General features: G+C 40.6%; 2 protein-coding genes across 3 annotated transcripts in view; both read left to right on the top strand.

Moving 5' to 3' along the window:
* Positions 1-44: 44 nt before the first annotated feature.
* Positions 45-10,798, top strand: ppm1da (protein phosphatase, Mg2+/Mn2+ dependent, 1Da). Of its 2 annotated transcripts, XR_011917166.1 has the most exons (7): positions 45-704; positions 1,636-1,864; positions 6,254-6,378; positions 7,254-7,435; positions 7,568-7,792; positions 8,234-9,726; positions 9,758-10,798. XR_011917166.1 is itself a non-coding variant. In XM_072393161.1 (6 exons), exons 1-6 carry the CDS (start codon positions 185-187, stop codon positions 8,612-8,614), a joined length of 1,662 nt encoding a protein of 553 aa, XP_072249262.1. In that variant the 5' UTR covers positions 45-184; the 3' UTR covers positions 8,615-10,798. The 2 variants fall into 2 exon arrangements, 1 of the variants encoding a protein (XP_072249262.1); XM_072393161.1 differs by having other exon boundaries at positions 8,234-10,798.
* A 4,343-nt stretch (positions 10,799-15,141) lies between these two features.
* brip1 (BRCA1 interacting helicase 1) overlaps positions 15,142-17,664 on the top strand; it is a 50,556-nt gene continuing 48,033 nt past the window's right edge. The window contains exons 1-4 of the mRNA XM_072393162.1: positions 15,142-15,349; positions 15,559-15,663; positions 16,416-16,527; positions 16,797-17,018. Of these exons, the coding sequence (XP_072249263.1) occupies positions 15,571-15,663; positions 16,416-16,527; positions 16,797-17,018 (427 nt within the window). The 5' untranslated portion in view covers positions 15,142-15,349; positions 15,559-15,570. The remainder of the gene's footprint in view (positions 15,350-15,558; positions 15,664-16,415; positions 16,528-16,796; positions 17,019-17,664) is intronic.

Here is a 17,664-nt window from a genome sequence, read left to right as displayed (position 1 = left end):
ATTGGCGTTGCCACGTCAATTTACGAGAAGAAGGCAGTCTCTGACGTCAACGCGTATGATTTGAGCATGCTTACTACGCTTGAACATAAACAAAGACGGGACGTAGCTCTGCATTAAATTTTATCCCCGTGATTGTATATGCTTACAGTTCCGAGAAAACGAATAGCCTCTTATATTTGTAGCCATGGAGAAAGCACTACTGATGCGAGTGAGCGTTTTTACCGACCAAGGAGGGAGGAAATACATGGAAGATGTCACCGAGGTCATAGTCGAGCCCCAGCCGGGAGAAGATGAGCCTACCTCTGGTGAGCGAGAGGAGAGTAGTGGGGGTGATTGTAAATGCAGTTCTCCGGCTGAAGATACGCACCCAGACCTTATTGGTGAAACCGTGGAGACTCCGCGGACTAAAAACGAATTGTGTCAATCAGTGGAAGGCCAAAGTAAATTTGTGAAGACCTCTTTATCGGGAAGTCGGAGCCCACCTCGGCTTCAACCGAGTACCACAAGTCGCTCCCGCCGTTCTATCGCTTTCTTCGCTGTGTTTGATGGCCACGGGGGTCGAGAGGCTGCGCAGTTTGCACGCGATTATTTGTGGGAATTCATGAAGAAGCAGCGTGGATTCTGGTCAGACTGTGACCGAGAGGTCTGCTCGGCTATACGCAAAGGATTTGTTGCCTGCCACCACGCTATGTGGAAAAAGCTACGTAAGTTTATAAGCACCTTACGAAGTTGTGATGGCCAGCTGTCATTCATTCAGTTTCATAAATTATTCCAACCCCACAGTTTGATTAGCTTATCTGTCCCAGAAAACGCCAGGCATTGAAATCAGACTACAATCAGCGGCCTACGCCATGTATGTTGTTACCCAGCCATTAACCGTCGCGTACTGTTAGCTTAAAGCCAGACTTACGAGAATATTCTACCGCCTCAGTCATTTTCAGCTGGCTGCAAAGCAATATAAGGTGTCTAAAGACTAACATTAGTGTCACTGTACTTCTTATAGTTTGTTTACTTCGCGGTTTGTATACAGAATTATTTGAGATTTATTTTTCTTTTGTATTTAAACATTGTATTGTATTTACGGGTAAAGTTAGCTGTAGCCTCCAGCTCCACTCAGGACAAAGCCTGTCACCGTGGATGCACAGTAACACCGCTTCACCACTTCACATGGTTGTTTCTTAATGTGAATTGTAGTCTGCTAACATTTAAAAAAAAAAAAATCTTGTCCATAAATGAAACATGTTTGAATTTTCGACGGTGAAAGCTAGGTGCAGACACCGGCGTCTGCCTCGCTGTCCTGCTGGACTTGCCTGGGCATGTCAGCTGTTTTTAGCCTAACCTCGCATCGTGCGAGTACAGCGCGTGTCTGATCGAGCTTACACTGGGAACAATTGCTTTAGGACAGATAATGTCCTTGAAGTCCAAAAGTTCTTATCAGGCAAAATAGATTTAAAAAGGGAGGGGGGTTGGGAAAGGTTTGTGAACGTCAGCAATAATGAAGCGTTTATTTTCAGCCTGTCATCGTGTGTTTGATGTGTGTGTAGTTAGGTGCATGTCAGAGAAATGTGCTGTGAGCTGCATATAAGCAGTGCAGGATCAGTTAACCTATTCTTTTTCTTTCTTCTGTCTTCTCAGCTGAATGGCCAAAAACCCTTACAGGCCTTCCTAGTACATCAGGCACCACTGCCAGTGTGGTGGTCATTAGAGGAAACCGTATGTATGTGGCCCACGTTGGGGACTCTGCTGTGGTTCTCGGGGTCCAAGATGACCCCATAGTCCCATTCATCAGAGCTGTAGAAGTCACACAAGACCACAAGCCTGAATTGCCCAGGGAGAGGGAGCGTATTGAAGGTCTGGGGGGGAGGTAAGTTTTAACACTCAAGACACTCAATTGTTACTGATGGGCTATGAGAGGGGGGTCAAACTCAAATACACAGTGGGCCAAAATTTTAAATTGAACAAAGCCGCGGGCCGAGGTTGAACAAATGAACCTTTTAATATGGAACCCAACAAGTTTTGATTTAACAATGAATACTGAACCAGCAAGGCTTATATAACTTTAAAGTCCAGGGGTGTGAAATTGCTAATAATAATAACAATAATAATAAAAACATATCAATGGCATATTAAATCAAATTTAAATAAAAATTGAATGCCTCCTTTCTGTTTGCAGCCTTCTGAGGTAAATGTCAAAATGAGCTTCTTACACAGGCGAATAAATGTGAAAATAAAATAACATAAACCTCTTTTCATCTCCTTTACTTTCTGGCTCCTTATATTTGTCCTGGTGTTTCGTTTCATAGTGTCGTCTAATATTGTACTCCTTAGTTACTCCTTAGTTACTCCTTAGTTCCTGACATGATGGCTCCACAAACTAGACAAACAGGTCTGTCTTTTACATAAACAGATATTCTGTCTCCCACCTGTCCAGAAAAGTTCTATTTTCTGCCTTTCTTTTGGCCATTTTTTGGTAGGTAACAGTGACAGCTGTGGTTTGAGGTCGAAGTGTGGTCTGGGGGAGAGGCACGGGGATGCGGGGTGCACGGGGCTTTCAGCCGAAGGAGTGCGCAAGAAGACGCTGTACAGAGAAGTACATTCACGGAGAAGAAAACGCTATTATTAATAAGCTCCTGGCTGATATGGCACAAGCTCTTGCTGTAGCATACCCAGCTGATTGATGGTCATTCAGGCTAGTTCCCTTGTACTTGGCCGAGCAATCAAAAACCACACGGTTTTTTAGAGTGGTACACACCGTGGTGGGGAATATACCATTTCTCTCCTTCCTTACCTTGATCATGAACTTCCTCTGCCTCACCTTTTCTGATGATTTCATTCATAAACTTGACATAGTGTTCTTTGTACTTGTCATCCTTTACCAGTTTTCTTTTAAGGTGACTGAGCTTATTGTCAGGCAGATAGGGTCTCTCTTTAAAGGGGAGTGGCATCTCGTAATGTCCATGAATGTTCCTGTGAATTCCTTCCTTTAACATAGTCAGGAAGAGAATGTCATCCTGAGACACAGTCTTTCCATCATCCTCAGTGTCCTTAAAATCAGACTCGAGAACCCTTATGGCCTCTGCTGGAGTCACTGGAGGAAGCTCTTTGACAGTAACTCTGTGGCACATATTGGTGATGCTTGGTGGGTAATGGTGTGGTGGCGAACGGCCTACAATACTCCACCCTAGGTCCGTGTGGACAGCATATGGTTCACTATCTCCTCCAAGGATTACCAGTCGTGGTGCCAGTGCAGTGTAGCAGATGAAATCCCCCCACAGCTGGAGTGTGACGTTGGTCTGCTCATCGGCTCCGTGTGGTTTTTGATTGCTCGGCCAAGTACAAGGGAACTAGCCTGAATGACCATCAATCAGCTGGGTATGCTACAGACGCTGCTGACACAGAGGAGGGGGCGTACCTGCCTCTGTTCTAACTGACGCGCCAAAACGACAGCAGAGCATTATGGGATTTGAAGTATAAGCGGTGAATGCGCTGTTCCAGCGCTGCCACCGTATAATACTGGCGGGCCAGCTCTAATATTAATTTGAAATTGCCTCGCGGGCCAAATATAATTACAATGCGGGCCAAATTTGTCCCGCGGGCCAGAGTTTGACACCTATGGGCTATGATGAAAAATAAATGGGTTTACCTAAAGCAGTTTCTGGTTAAGGGAAGGATATTTCTGGGAAAACATGATCTCCAGCTTCACTTTATTTCCTTTTCACCACCCTCACTATTCTATGTCTGGGACAGAATAAGTGCTTGATAAGAAAAAGAAACGTCTCCTTTTCTCAATCGTAAATCAAAGTGTCATCTTTTGAGTGGGAATAAGTTCTTGGGGTTGTCTTTGGTATGTTTATTGATGGGCTCTTAACTAGTTTGACAGAAGCTGTGCAGCCATGCTTATATGACATGACTTTACATATTGGGTCTGAGACCTTGTCTGACGCTGTAGACCGTGTGATTAAACGAACATTCAGCTGTTTCTGTCCTTTTCTGTGAGCGCTTGTCTTGCATGTAAATCTAGCCAAATTCAGTGAGCAGACATGGTCTTTAAGTTATTGGAATTGGGATTTTTGCCTGGTGCAAAGCAACAGCCTAAAAATCTTTTAAGTCTTATTGGACTTATTTTTTTAATCACTATTTCTGACATGTTTAGACTTCTGACTAAAGAAACTGAGAGAGGCCTTCCTGAGAATCTGCTTGCATTAATACATACACTTTACTGTTTGTTGCATGTACAAAGCATCATGGTCCACTTTATTCTTGCTGAGCATTTACGTGCAGAGTAATTCCACCCCAGCCTAATTGAAAGGATGTGTTAGCCTGGTTTTGAGAAGCTTGATTTTGGTCAGACTACCATGTTTTTGGTGGGACTAAGACAATAATTCTTTTTTTATCTAGTGTTATGTAACCTGTTTTTAATAACTTTAGTTTTCTCTTATGCATGTATACCAAGACAAGGGCAGTAATTGGAATAGTGATTTTTGTCACCATAAACATCAGAATATTTCTCTTTGCTGTGAGATGTAAACAAAGACATTTCTATATACATACATATATTTACATCTTTACATATTTATTGTCCAGTAAATAGCCAGGTCAAACTCGTAACTGAAGCTTGGCTTAACTCTACATGTAAAAGTATGAACTAATTTGGAATTTTTGTGTCACAGGAAGGTTTTCAGTGTTGTTTTCTTTATTTTTCTTCTTCTTCTTAAATACGTCATAATTCAAAGGGAAAGTGACCAGATAATAGGCTGCTGACTAAATGGACAGCAGCAGATGACGGCTCACACAGTTTTAATAGTCCCCAGTTGGTTTTGTTTTGGTGACTATGAGACAGGCTCTCTGGTGTCTCACAGGAGACCTCTGGACTCGCACATTTTTAAACTCCATACCAGTGTTTGATAAGATAGTGATGTAAATAGAGCAGATAATTCTGCTTTCTGCTTGCTGTTTTGTGTTTCCACTTGTTGGTCAGTTTTGCAGATACGTGTAGTGTAGATGTCAACACAAAAAGATGAGTAGAGGGCCTTTGAAAACATCTTCTGAACAAAAGGTTTGCATCCTGTGTTGTCTCCCCTGCACTCTGCTCCAGAGCCTTTGGCGTCATAAAATGTACGACACATAAAGGCTCTCCTGCAATCTATCTAAATGAGCTTTTGTGGACAAAAGTCTGTTCTTAATTCTTTCTTCATTTTTAAAAATGAATGTTTGCTGCATGTGGCTGCATCACTATCTCTGCAGGCAAAAGCTGTCAATAACCAGTCTTTCTGGACACGAATGTTACACTAAGTCATTTTACACAGTGAAGGAGAGGCTTTGAGAAGATTCAGTAATCAACCTCAAAAACCCTGCCTGTATTGTATCAGATTATTTCTACTTTTAGTAGTCGCTGGAAATCAAAACAAACCAAAAAAAAGTGCATTTTAAAAAGACAGTATAAAAGGAATGGCAGTGTAACATTTATACCTGAATATGTAAAAAAAAGAATGCAGTAAAGCACTGTAAGGAGTGTTTCCTGGGCAGCCGTTCTGTCGTCGTCATCCTCATATGCAGGAGGGTACAAAAAAAAGGGTACAAGTTGTGTGCTCCATGTTCTGGATGTGAGTTTGAGGTTGAGACTCAGAACGATCCTGTAAAGCATCATCATGAAGTGTATTTTGCATCAGCGTAAGGTTGGACAGTGATTTCTCTTCCCTCCTCTTATTGTCAAATTTAACAGTGTTCACAGGCCATTGTTTCTTCATCAATTTCCAGACATGAAGGACTTCTCTCATATAGTCTAGATCCCATATCGGAAACTGTTTTCATCGTAACAATAGGATCACGGACCATGGCAAGTTTATTTTTATCAGAACTACCTTCACTGGGATATCTACCATCTGTCTGCTTTGATAACTCAGTCAAAGAGGGCTCCTCATAAAAGAATCCCATTTGTGTGCTCCCATGTTTCTGAAATGTTCTATTTTAACAACCAGGCAGTGAATTGGTGCATCTATTTAATATACTTTTTTCAGGTTGAAATCTGTTAAGAAACTGTTGTACACGTCAATAAAGTGCAGAACATAGTTGAACTAACTAGGTAAGGTACATGTGATGTGCCAGCAGCTTAGACTTAGCTCATTGAATGGAATATTATCCATGCTGTGTTAGAACTTATGTTGCACCACTGCATATGTCTAAAACTGACTCTCCTGAATCTTTGTTTATTTTTCTTAAAATAAATGCGAGCCTCTCTCTTATCTGCTGACAGTGTGATCAAGAAGTCAGGAGTGAACCGGGTGGTTTGGAAGAGGCCGAGGCTTAGTCACAATGGACCAGTCCGACGGAGCACAGTGATTGACCAAATACCTTTCTTGGCAGTGGCTCGAGCTTTAGGTTAGAAACACGTTTGTCTGTGTAATCTCAGTTGCAAGCTGTTACTAATGCAGCATGAATTATATTGTCATTATTGTTGAGTAAAAGTATTCTGTACCCTTAAATAAAAAACATTTGGCTGCATATTAATATAGATGGGGGTGATGTGCTTGGGTAATGCATGTGTTTTTACACAGTCTGCTAACTGTTTGCTATCCAAGCTGCATTCTGTCCAGTCTGAAACCACTGACTGAATCATTCTGTCTTTTGTTAAGCTTTTAAAAGTTTTTAACATTGCAGATTAATTCAACTGAAAATCTATGTGCTTGCAACAAAATCACAATGATTCTTTTTGTTTAGTGTTGCGATTCCAATTATTTAAAGGCTTAAAAGTTTTTAACCTTTCTTACATGTTTGTGTGATGGTCATATGAGTAAAACATGAAGTGGCTGTGCATAGCCTTGGTACCACAGTTCTCAAGTGTCAATCTCCACAATACAAATTCTACTTTGAGTTTCCTACATAAGAAGCAGAAGCAAAGCACTAGTCCCAATTTATGCAGTAAGGCTAATCCCAATTGCCTTCACAACTTTAAATTTCAACACCACTGAAAAGATTCCAGCAGTAAATCATATGCCTCGACAAGTTCTTTACTTACAAAATCTCTGGCCCTTTCTCCTCATGGAGCTGTTAATCAGAATGGTCAAACTAAGAAGAGGATGCATTTTAATTCAACATAGAACTGTCCAAAGCTCTGCCTTTGTTTAGCTTACAGACTGGTCTGATATCATATGTGAAGGGTTGCCATTTTTTTTAAGAGTGGTTCTTTCCAACCGTCGTATGAAAAAAGGTTTTGTGGCAGTAATCTCTTCAGTGTTTTTTCTCCCTTGTGACAGGTGATCTGTGGAGTTATGACTTCTACAGTGGGGAGTTTGTAGTTTCTCCAGAGCCGGACACTAGTGTGGTGGTCCTTGACCCCAGAAAGCATCGTTACATCATCCTGGGTAGTGATGGTCTGTGGAATATGGTGCCACCTCAAGAGGCCATCTCCATGTGTCAGAACAATGATGAGGAAATGGTAAGTGGTCACCCGTTAGCGGTTGTCCTTTGGGACCAGTGTTGGTGTGTGGGTAGTAGTGATGACAGTAATAGATAACATATACCTCATCATGGACCCATGACACTGTGACAACAAACTTTCATGCTGTAGGCACAGTGCGGCGTATCGAGTGCCAGGCAGCTGGTCAGCCACGCTCTGCTGCGGTGGCGCCAGCGAATGTTGCGTGCTGACAACACCAGCGCCATTGTGATAGCTCTGCAGGAGCCGGGGACCTCACAAGAAACTTTGCACCATGAAGAAGTGCTGCTTGACCTGGACAAGGTGTCCCAGTGTCCTCCCACCTCAATATCCCGTGCAGATACTCCGCTGCTTCAGGTGAGGAGAGGGCGACAGCAATTGCATTTACAACTACATGCTTTGTTTATCGTTGTAAAGACATGATCATTTATTCTGGGCCTCAAAATTCACAGCTTTCCTACAGCTGCACTGATTTCTCATCAGTGACAAACATCTAGCTGGATGGACATGATCTACATATGATTAAAAATTCAATGATCACTTCTCATAGGTTGCAACCCAGCCTGAGATAAGTGGAAGATAACGGATGAATGAATGGAAATTTAAGGCTGTGAGAGCAATATCCCAATGAAACAATCAGTCCATGTTATGATTTTCCCAAGAGTTCTGTGTGTTAGTGCCAGAATGATGTTTGCCTGCTTTCAGTTTTATGAACGCTTTCATGCATACTGTATTGAAAGAAGGGTTAAAGGCGCATTATCCTCATCACTAAGCCATAAGTGTTCTTTTCTCCTGCAGCGTCCTCAGGACGAAGACTCTAACTCTGCCATTTGTGAGTTCCTGCCTGCCCTTGAGCGACGGGATGGACTGTCTGGAAGCAACAGCTTGTACCATGTGAATTTGTCTGACCCCTTCGGTCCGACTTCACTTCGTTCAAATAGCAGTACAGAGTTGCCCAGTCAGTCCTGTCCTTCTGATAGGACAGTCGGCAGCAGGACAACAACCAGCAAAAGAACTGTAAATGGATCACCACCATCAAGCCTGTTGTCAAAGAAGGCCCGACGCAGTACTTCTGACAGGCCACCGCTGGTCCAACACAATGCAGAGAAAAAACAGGACTCTAACAACGTCTCTCCCATTCTCCAGCAGCATAATAAGACCACAGTGTGTGTATACTGAAAGGCACTTCCCATTGCCAACTTTGTCTGCAATGGCATTTCTGTTCCTTGTGTTAGCAGTTCTACTGCACATTGTTACAGCTCAAAGCAGCCTTGCTAATAAGGTTGTGGTGAGACCTGTCTTGTAGCTCAGCGTCTCTAAAACTGTCACATGAAAAGTTGTTTTGTTTAGTTTTTGAATGGATTCTATTTGTGTGTATCTTTTCTTTTTTCCTCTCAAATTGTTAATGAAATGCTGAAGAAAGGAGCAGTGTGTTGGATATTATGACATGTAGTGGCAAAAATGGCCTGAGTAGCCCTGATCCCACCCCCCCACCCAACTGCACGACAGAATCGACAGTGAGAGCTGAAACCCTGATCAAACCCAGGGTTTGATTTGTCCTTCCAGAAACAAACTACTGCAACGTGTTATATGGCAGACTTCATAAGAGGATCCGTGCTGTCTCTTCTTTTCACATCCTAATGAAAGCGTTTCTGCCAATAGATCTCCCTAAATCCTACACATTGGAACTTTAAATGTGTCTTACTTCACCACTGTCTCTGGTGATAGTTGTAAGATTTAAGTTTGACTAATGTTGCTGTTGTAAATATTGTGCATTTTATAGCTGAGTATTTAAGTAAGTCAAACTGTTTATGTAAAACAGATATATTTTTTATACATTCTTTAATTCTATGATGATATAGAACATCAAAATCCCTTTTCAGAGGAGCTACACCACAGCTTTCATCATTAACCCCTCACGTGGTAAACATGTCATTGTGTGCAGATCTTAGTGTTTTAACATATTTATCTATTGTTATTTTATTTAATCACTGGAGATTTGTCTTGAATATAAACTGAAGGTGCTGCTACAGTCACAAATCAGTATGATAGTACGTTGTGTGTATTGATATAAAAGTATGTGTAATGATATTTTCTTTTTAAAGTACATATTTGTCATAATACAGTTGTCCCCATATGAAATCTCTATCAGTGGAAGGTGTTTTAATTGCACAGTGCGTCTTTGGGAAAATTCCACTAACCCACTTGTACTTCATTGTTGTTTGTGATGAAGCTAAGGCTTGTTTGGTGTCTTCACTCTCCTGAGCCTGCTCCACCTATTTATACTTCAAGTAATGATTTTTAAAAAACAAATTTTTTTAGAATTTTCACAAGTCTCCAAGAATGCCTTTGAAAAGCCATCTGCTTTGGCAGACGTTGGTGTTTCTGTCTGTTAAATTGTAGATCGCTCCTTCTGACTTTCTCTCAGAACATCCAGGTTCATGCATCTAAGTCAGCTTTTCGTCAGTTCAAAGGGACTGATTTAAAAACCGTTTACAGCTAATGCTTCTGATTATTTTGTATTCTCAGATTTCCATTATAGCTGCACCATAGATGCCAGTTATGTCGTACTCCATCGTGTGCATGTTGGTCTCTGTAGAGAGAGAAGTGTTTGTTCACCAGTCGGCCCAGCCACCCTATTTGTCAATTGGACTGGACAGTACTGGTTCTGCTTTGGTACAGGTGAATGAAAAAGGCTCTTTTGTGAGTAGATACACCCTGCATGGACTTTTTTGCACCATTATTATTACTTGGATAAGGGATTTGTTTTGTTTAAGAAATTATACGACTGGGAGTGGATGACATATTTTGAGGATGTCATATGACACAAAGTCTAAACGTTTTAGAAGCTATGTGAAGTTTGCAGGACACGGCAATGGCTTTTTGCTTCTGTTGTATGTGTAGGAATCCAACAATATATTTTCAGCTCAACAGAACAATGAACATTACACAGAAAACATCGATTTCTAGGTCTCTGTTAAAAGGTCATAGGATTTTTCTTCTCCACAAAGTTAAGTGCACTTTCTCTCTGTAACTAACAATATAGGCTGACATTGTCAGTCAAATGCATACATTTGAATTAAATCATTCAGTCAGAGCAAATGTCACATGAGCTCTCAAATTTGTCTAGGATTGAGCATTATGAATTGCTCAAAAAACAGAGTACTCAGTTGACCAAATCTTCATCTTTGACAATCTCTGCAAGAACAGAATCTGTTACTTGCATTGATTCAGATGTTTATACACTAGTTCTGAGAATTCACATAAATCTCTGATAGTTGTACTAACAGCTAACATGCATGTGTACAGTGTAAAAAACATACGGAAATGATCCTATTTAAATAAAATGCTCTCTAAAGTTAAGTAATTGCAGTATTTGGCTAGTACTTTTTTTTGTTTTTGTTTTGACTAGATATAGCTGAAAAAAATATAGCCCACAATGGACTCTTGCCATTAATATGTGCCCCAAAAGACCCAATGTCCCCTACTGTTGTGGTCCACTTCAGGAGCACTACTTCCCCCACACTTAGTTGGCCTAAAGCCAGAATAGGTCAACAGGTTACTGCTGCTATTGCCTTGCTCTTTTCCTCTTGCCAACTGGAAGATAAATGTCTGCATTTGGATGCTATCCCTATGCCGTTGCTCTGTTTTGAGATCGTCATTTTGTCCCAGGTAACCACCAAACTCATTCTGTCACTGGACCCTGGACCTCTTGACCATCACACTGCAGTTTAGGCTATCTGAATTCTTCCCCCTAGACCCCACACACAGTATGAGCTGCTAACGCATTCCATGGGGACAAAGTCTCGAAGCTTACATTACGATGTGCCTCCAATAAAGTGTGAAGAAAACGGTAGAGCTGAATGTGTTTAAAAGGTAGTTGAGCTACTTCAATTCAATTCAGTTTTATTTATATAGCGCCAAATTATAACAAATGTCATCTCAAGGCACTTAAATAATATAGTACAATTCAAGCCAATTAGAGTTCAATTCATTGTAATCATAATCCAATGAAATCCAATTATTGATTTAAAAATAATCCAATTAATTTATACAGAGCCAATTAAAAAAAAAACAATATCCTAGCTAAGGAAACCAACAGATTGCACTGAAACTTGTCTTCAGTCCAATCTCCCGTCCTGAGCCTGAGGGACTGTGGAAAGGAACGACTCCCTTTAACAGGAAGAAACCTCTGGCAGAACCAGAACCAGGAAGAAACCTCTGGCAGAACCAGAACCAGGAAGAAACCTCTGGCAGAACCAGAACCAGTAAGAAACCTCTGGCAGAACCAGAACCAGTAAGAAACCTCTGGAAGAACCAGAACCAGGAAGAAACCTCTGGCAGAACCAGACTCAGGAAGAAACCTCTGGCAGAACCAGAACCAGGAAGAAACCTCTGGAAGAACCAGAACCAGGAAGAAACCTCTGGCAGAACCAGACTCAGGAAGAAACCTCTGGCAGAACCAGAACCAGGAAGAAACCTCTGGCAGAACCAGAACCAGTAAGAAACCTCTGGCAGAACCAGAACCAGGAAGAAACCTCTGGAAGAACCAGAACCAGGAAGAAACCTCTGGCAGAACCAGACTCAGGAAGGGTGGCCATCCGCCTCGACCAGCTGGGGTTTGAGAAGACAGAAAAGAGGGAAAAGAGGGAAAAGGGGGGGGGGGGGGGGGGGGGGGGCACACAATTCAAAGGATATCTGTTGGAACAGGGAAACACAAGTTAATGACCACAATAATGTCACATGTACATAAAATCATTTGAGAAATTAAACAGGGGGAAAAGAGAGCAAAGTGAGGAAAGGTGTGACAGATGAGGTCCCCCAGCAGTCTAAGCCTATAGCAGCTTAACTATGGGATGTTTCAGGATTACCTGAGCCATCCCTAACTATAAGCTTTATCAAAAAGGAAAGTTTTAAGCCTAATCTTAAAAGTGGAAAGGGTGTCTGCTTCCCGGACATTTACTGGCAGCTTATTCCACAAGAGAGGGGCCTGATAACTGAAGGCTCTGCCTCCCATTCTGCTTTTAGAAACTCTGGGAACAACAAGTAAACCTGCAGTTTGGGAGCAAAGTGCTCTGTTAGGAAAATATCTTACAATGAGATCTTTAAGATATGATGGAGCTCGGTCATTAAGAGCTTTATATGTGACGAGAAGAATCTTAAATTCTATTCTGAATTTAACAGGGAGCCAATGAAGAGAAGCTAAAACTGGAGAAACATGATCTCTCCTGTTAGTTCTCATCAGAACTCTGGCTGCAGCATTTTGGATCAGCTGGAGGCTTTTCAGAGAATATGTGGGACAGCCCAATAATAAGGAATTACAGTAGTCCAATCTTGAAGTAACAAATGCATGAACTAGTTTCTCTGCATCACCCTGAGACAGGATGTTCCTGATTTTGGCAATATTACGAAGGTGAAAGAAGGCAGTCCTAGAAACCAGTTTTATATGTGCGTCAAATGATAAATTCTGGTCAAAAATAACTCCAAGGTTCCTCACTGTAGAACTAGAAGCCAAGGAAATACCATCTAGAGTAACTATATAACTAGACAATTTCTCCCTGAAGCGCTCAGGTCCAAAGAGAACAACTTCAGTTTTGTCTGAATTTAAAAGCAGACAGTTCTGAGTCATCCAGGTCTTTATGTCTTTAAGACAGGCTTGAAGTCTGGTAAGTCTAAGTAAAGGTTTAATTACAGCAACCTTAAAAGTCTGAGGCACATATTCTGTCAACAAAGACAGATTGATCAAATCCAATATGGAAGTATTGATTAAGGGGAAAACCTCCTTGAACAGTCTGGTTGGGATTGGGTCTAACATACAAGTTGATGGTTTAGAAGAGACTATTGCTGTTGTTAGCTCAGAGAGATCAACTGGGCAGAAGCTGTCTAAATACAAATCAGGTTCTAAAGATACTTCTAAAGCTGCTCTACTTGATGATACATCAGTGATAATAATGGGAAGGATTCCATTAATCTTCTCTCTAATAGAAACAATTTTATTGATAAAGAATCTCATGAAATCATCACTGCTGAGAGTTAAAGGAATACATGGCTCAACAGAGCTCGGACTCTTTGTCAGCCTGGCTACAGCGCTGAAGAAAAACCTGGGATTATTCTTATTCTCTTCTATCAATGATGAATAATAAGCAGTTCTAGCTTTACGAAGGGCTTTCTTATACGTTATTAAACTATCTTTCCAGACTAATTGATACTCTTCTAAATTAGAGGAACGCCACTGTCTCTCCAGCTTTCTTGCAGTCTGCTTTAACGCAGCTGTGGATTATACCAAGGAGCCAACCTCTTCTGACTGATTACCTTCCTTTTCAGAGGGGCAACATTGTCCAGTGTTGTACGCATTGAAGCTATAGTGCTGTCAACAAGAGAGTCAAGTTCTACTGGAGTAAAATTTAGGTAGCCGTCCTCTGTCATATCTGCACATGGCAGTGAAGAAAAGGATGATGAAATCAACTCTTTAAATCTGGTTACAGCATTCTCTGATAGACACCTTCTATATGTAAAATTCTTCTCAGAAGCTATAGTCAAGTAATGTAAATTCAAAAGTTATTAAAAAATGGTCAGACAAGACAGAGTTATGAGGGAACACTGTTAACTGTTCACTCTCAATGCCATAAGTCAGCACAAGGTCAAGGGTGTGATTAAGGCAGTGAGTCGGTCTGTGAACACTTTGAGAAAATCCAATCGAGTCTAATATAGAATTAAAGTTAATATTTAACAACTACAGCCACTTACTAAAATATTAGCAGGATTACAGTGGCGCATCTCCATCTTTAAGTTTTTTTTTAATCAACATGATCATTCCTTCCCATGGAAATACGTGCTTTCTATTTCTGCTGTAATACCATTTTGTTTATCCTATTTGTATAGCTCTGCCACAGCGTTTCTTTTGCATTGCAATATATACAATATCATTTTAACCCTACCTCATTCACTGTTCATAATAGTTTAGTATGACTATTTTTCTCTTAATATCTTTTAGAAAAACATAGAAACATTGTAGCGTATGTATTTATTCTATTATTCTGATATACTTGTGTCCTTTTATCCATACTATGCCACATTGTCCTTATGTCCTTAATCACTGAAACTGTACTTTTAGGAGGGACAATCCAAGATAAAACAATTGCTGTTATTTTTAAAGAAATACGTTTCACAAAATGGGTGGGGGAAATATCCAGAATACACAGACATGTTGCTTTTTCTTTTCTTTTTCTTGCACATATCTATCCAAAGAGATGATCACATATTGAAGTATCCAATACATATCCAAACGTAAAACAATACATTTTCATATGATGTTTCAATAGTAAAACAATTGTGTAATTTAGTCAAGCCAAGTGTAATTGTGATATTAGTACCCCCCGTTTTTTTTCCCACCCGTTGAACCTGTACAGGCGCGTTTACTAACGTCACTTCTGGTACGTTTGTTAGATCCTTTGTCAAACAGTAGGCCATACTAAGCATTCAAAATTAAAGCGTAGATTCCTTTGTTTTATTTATCACAGGATATACTTGTAAATGTAAATTATATTTGTGATTACGGTGTGCAAAATAGTTAGAGTGTTATTTCGATATATTTACAGCGACGTCCAATGGATTCCGTGATGGTTTCAAGCAGGATTTTATTGTGAAAGTCGCTGTAGGAAACACAAAGCTGAGTCACAGCTAACATCCTGTTGGTGTTCCGAGTGATTTGGAGAGCGGGAAGTATCACGGTGCGAACGAAGTGGCCGTAACAGCTTGTGTTCCTCAGTTCAATTTCACATTAGTTCGAACATTTTTAACCAGCGTTACCAACTAAACTATCTCAAACGAGTACAAATTCTGAATTAAAGTAACGATGACATTAGCTCTTGGTTGGAAGTCGGTTACAGCTTAGTCACAGTACATTTTGCACAGGTGAGTTGCAACCTCACGCGCAAACAAAAAGTAACGTTTAAATAACGTTTACTAAGTTGTTGAAACGTTAAGCGTAGCAGTAGTTTGAACTTGTTAGCTTATGGACAGACGTTTGAAACACGTTAAACTGAATATGTGTCCATACAACGCGAGGTTACAGTAGCTTTTTCTGACATTTAAAAAAAAAAAAGTGGTTTTCCGTTAATCAGGGTTAGCGAAACATGGCAACATCCTCAGTGGAGTACACCATTGGGGGTGTGAAGATCCACTTCCCATGCAAGGCCTATCCATCCCAGCTGGCCATGATGAATTCAGTGAGTAATGTAATGACTTTGCCAATTCATGGGATCATTTTTAATGACAAGGAATTGCTATCTGGTTGATGTTAATTAAGTACTAATGAGTAATACATTGGTAATCTAACGCAGCAGAACAGTGATAGCAAGTAATTTACATAGGTGTTATTGGGATAAATCATCCATGCAGGATGGATGGCATAACTGGTACCCATGTCCATCATGGCCAACAGTTATTGATATCCATCATTTATACCTGTTTAGATGGGATCTGGAATCTAAACTGTAGGGATGACTTTTGGCATTAAAGGTAAAGTGGGAATGCCTTATGAAACAATGTCAGCTGAATGGATTTTGGGCCCAGTGTGACTTCTTTCAGCATTTGCAGGCATAAAGCCGATAATATATTTTCATTACGACTCTGCCTCGATGTTTTTGGTTTTTATGTTCTGCAGAAAGAAGTTGAGGGCAAGCAGATGTCCCGCTGCTGGTCCCTGTTGTACCATAGGGCTTAAAGCTTGTGCACAGTACTGTTGATAGACACTATCAGCAGTTTGTCCGTAGGACTACACACTGCATATGCTTGCGCTTTGGAAACCTGGTTTTTGTAATTATTTAAAACTCATTGCAGATAAATGTTGTTTCTTAAGGTACGTAGAAAATGCTTAGAAGTTCCCAGATTTGTGATATACTAAATTTATGTTTGGCAGTTCTTGTTAGTTTGAGATTAACATAAATGTGGTTATGTAAACGTGTAATTATGTCTGCAGATTGTTCGAGGGCTGAACTATGGACAGCACTGTTTGCTGGAGAGTCCCACAGGGAGTGGAAAAAGTTTGGCTCTGCTCTGCTCTGCTCTGGGCTGGCAGCGAGCTCAGTTTGGTAAGACTGCATGTATTTGCTCTCACTAGAATACACAGTCAAAATAACCTGACTAATGGAGAAATAAAAACTAGTTTCATCCATGAAAATCGATTCCTGTTATTGTTCTGCAAAATGAATTGAAATGTTTTGTGATTAAAGCCACATTACTGGTGTTTTTCTTCCTCGCTGTTTTCTCATTTGAAAACGTATTCTGATTTATATTTTCCAATGAACAATCTGGGCTTCATTCTCACTGATGGTAACATGGGTTTTATTGTTTACTTCAGCTAAACTGCAAGAAGGAGGAAGTTCTATGGGGGAAAAGAGTCAGTCCGAGGACAATTCAGAAGATATTAAGAAGCTGGAGGCCCCCACCCCATGTCAGTGTCTGTGCCACACTAAAACCAACATGGCAGCAGCTTCAGCTACAGCCCAGCCTGTTGTTGTGGACCTCACTGTGTCCCCCTTCAAAGAAACAGCCCAGCCATCGCTCTCAGCAACAGAACATAGTGAGTAAACCTTTTTTTTTTTACTAGTGGTAGCATTTGAAACATATTTCTATGTTGTCTAAATCTGTCTGACATCTCAAGTGTGTTTATTTCTTATGAATTAGGCAGTCTGATTTATTGAGAGAGAAGATGAATGTAGTTGCAATCCGTGATCTAAGCCTATTGTCGACTACTGTGTCATTCACAGTGACTTAGACATATTTAGAGGACACTGAGGGGCTGCTGTTGAGGTTGTCTCATGCATGCTCACGATAGGAGATTAGATCGAAGCAATTTCTTGGTTTTCTTAGCTAGACAACTTTGTTAAATCGTTTTTTGACTGGACAATTGGCTGATTGGCTTGAATTGGACTGTATCTTTGAAGTGCCCTGAGATGACATTTGTTGTGATTTGGCGCTATATGAAAATGAAAATGAAATAGAATAAATTAAGATTAAAAGTAGACAGGTGTATTTTTCTGTACAAAATGGCCATTTGCATCAGGAGGAGCAGATCATAGCGAGCTCTAAAGATGGTTTGTAATAGCATAAAGCAGCACTGTTGTGGAACATTGTTAATCATGTATATTTGCCTGTTTTAATTTACCTCTAAATGCACTCTAGATCTCTGTTGTTTATTTCTAACATGACAGCTATACGTTGGCGCT

Source organism: Leuresthes tenuis, unplaced genomic scaffold, assembly GCF_036924035.1.
Source record: "Leuresthes tenuis unplaced genomic scaffold, fLeuTen1.0.hap1 SCAF_9, whole genome shotgun sequence".
NCBI classification, from domain to species: Eukaryota; Metazoa; Chordata; class Actinopteri; order Atheriniformes; family Atherinopsidae; genus Leuresthes; species Leuresthes tenuis.
Note: the sequence above shows the minus strand (reverse complement) of the source record. Positions and strands in the feature narration are given on the sequence as shown.

Coding starts and splice junctions, on each gene's coding strand:
- ppm1da (XM_072393161.1), top strand. CDS start 185: ATGGAGAAAGCACTACTGATGCGAGTGAGCGTTTTTACCGACCAAGGA. Junction 705..1,635: donor CGCTATGTGGAAAAAGCTAC/GTAAGTTTATAA, acceptor CTGTCTTCTCAG/CTGAATGGCCAAAAACCCTT. Junction 7,793..8,233: donor CAGATACTCCGCTGCTTCAG/GTGAGGAGAGGG, acceptor TTTCTCCTGCAG/CGTCCTCAGGACGAAGACTC.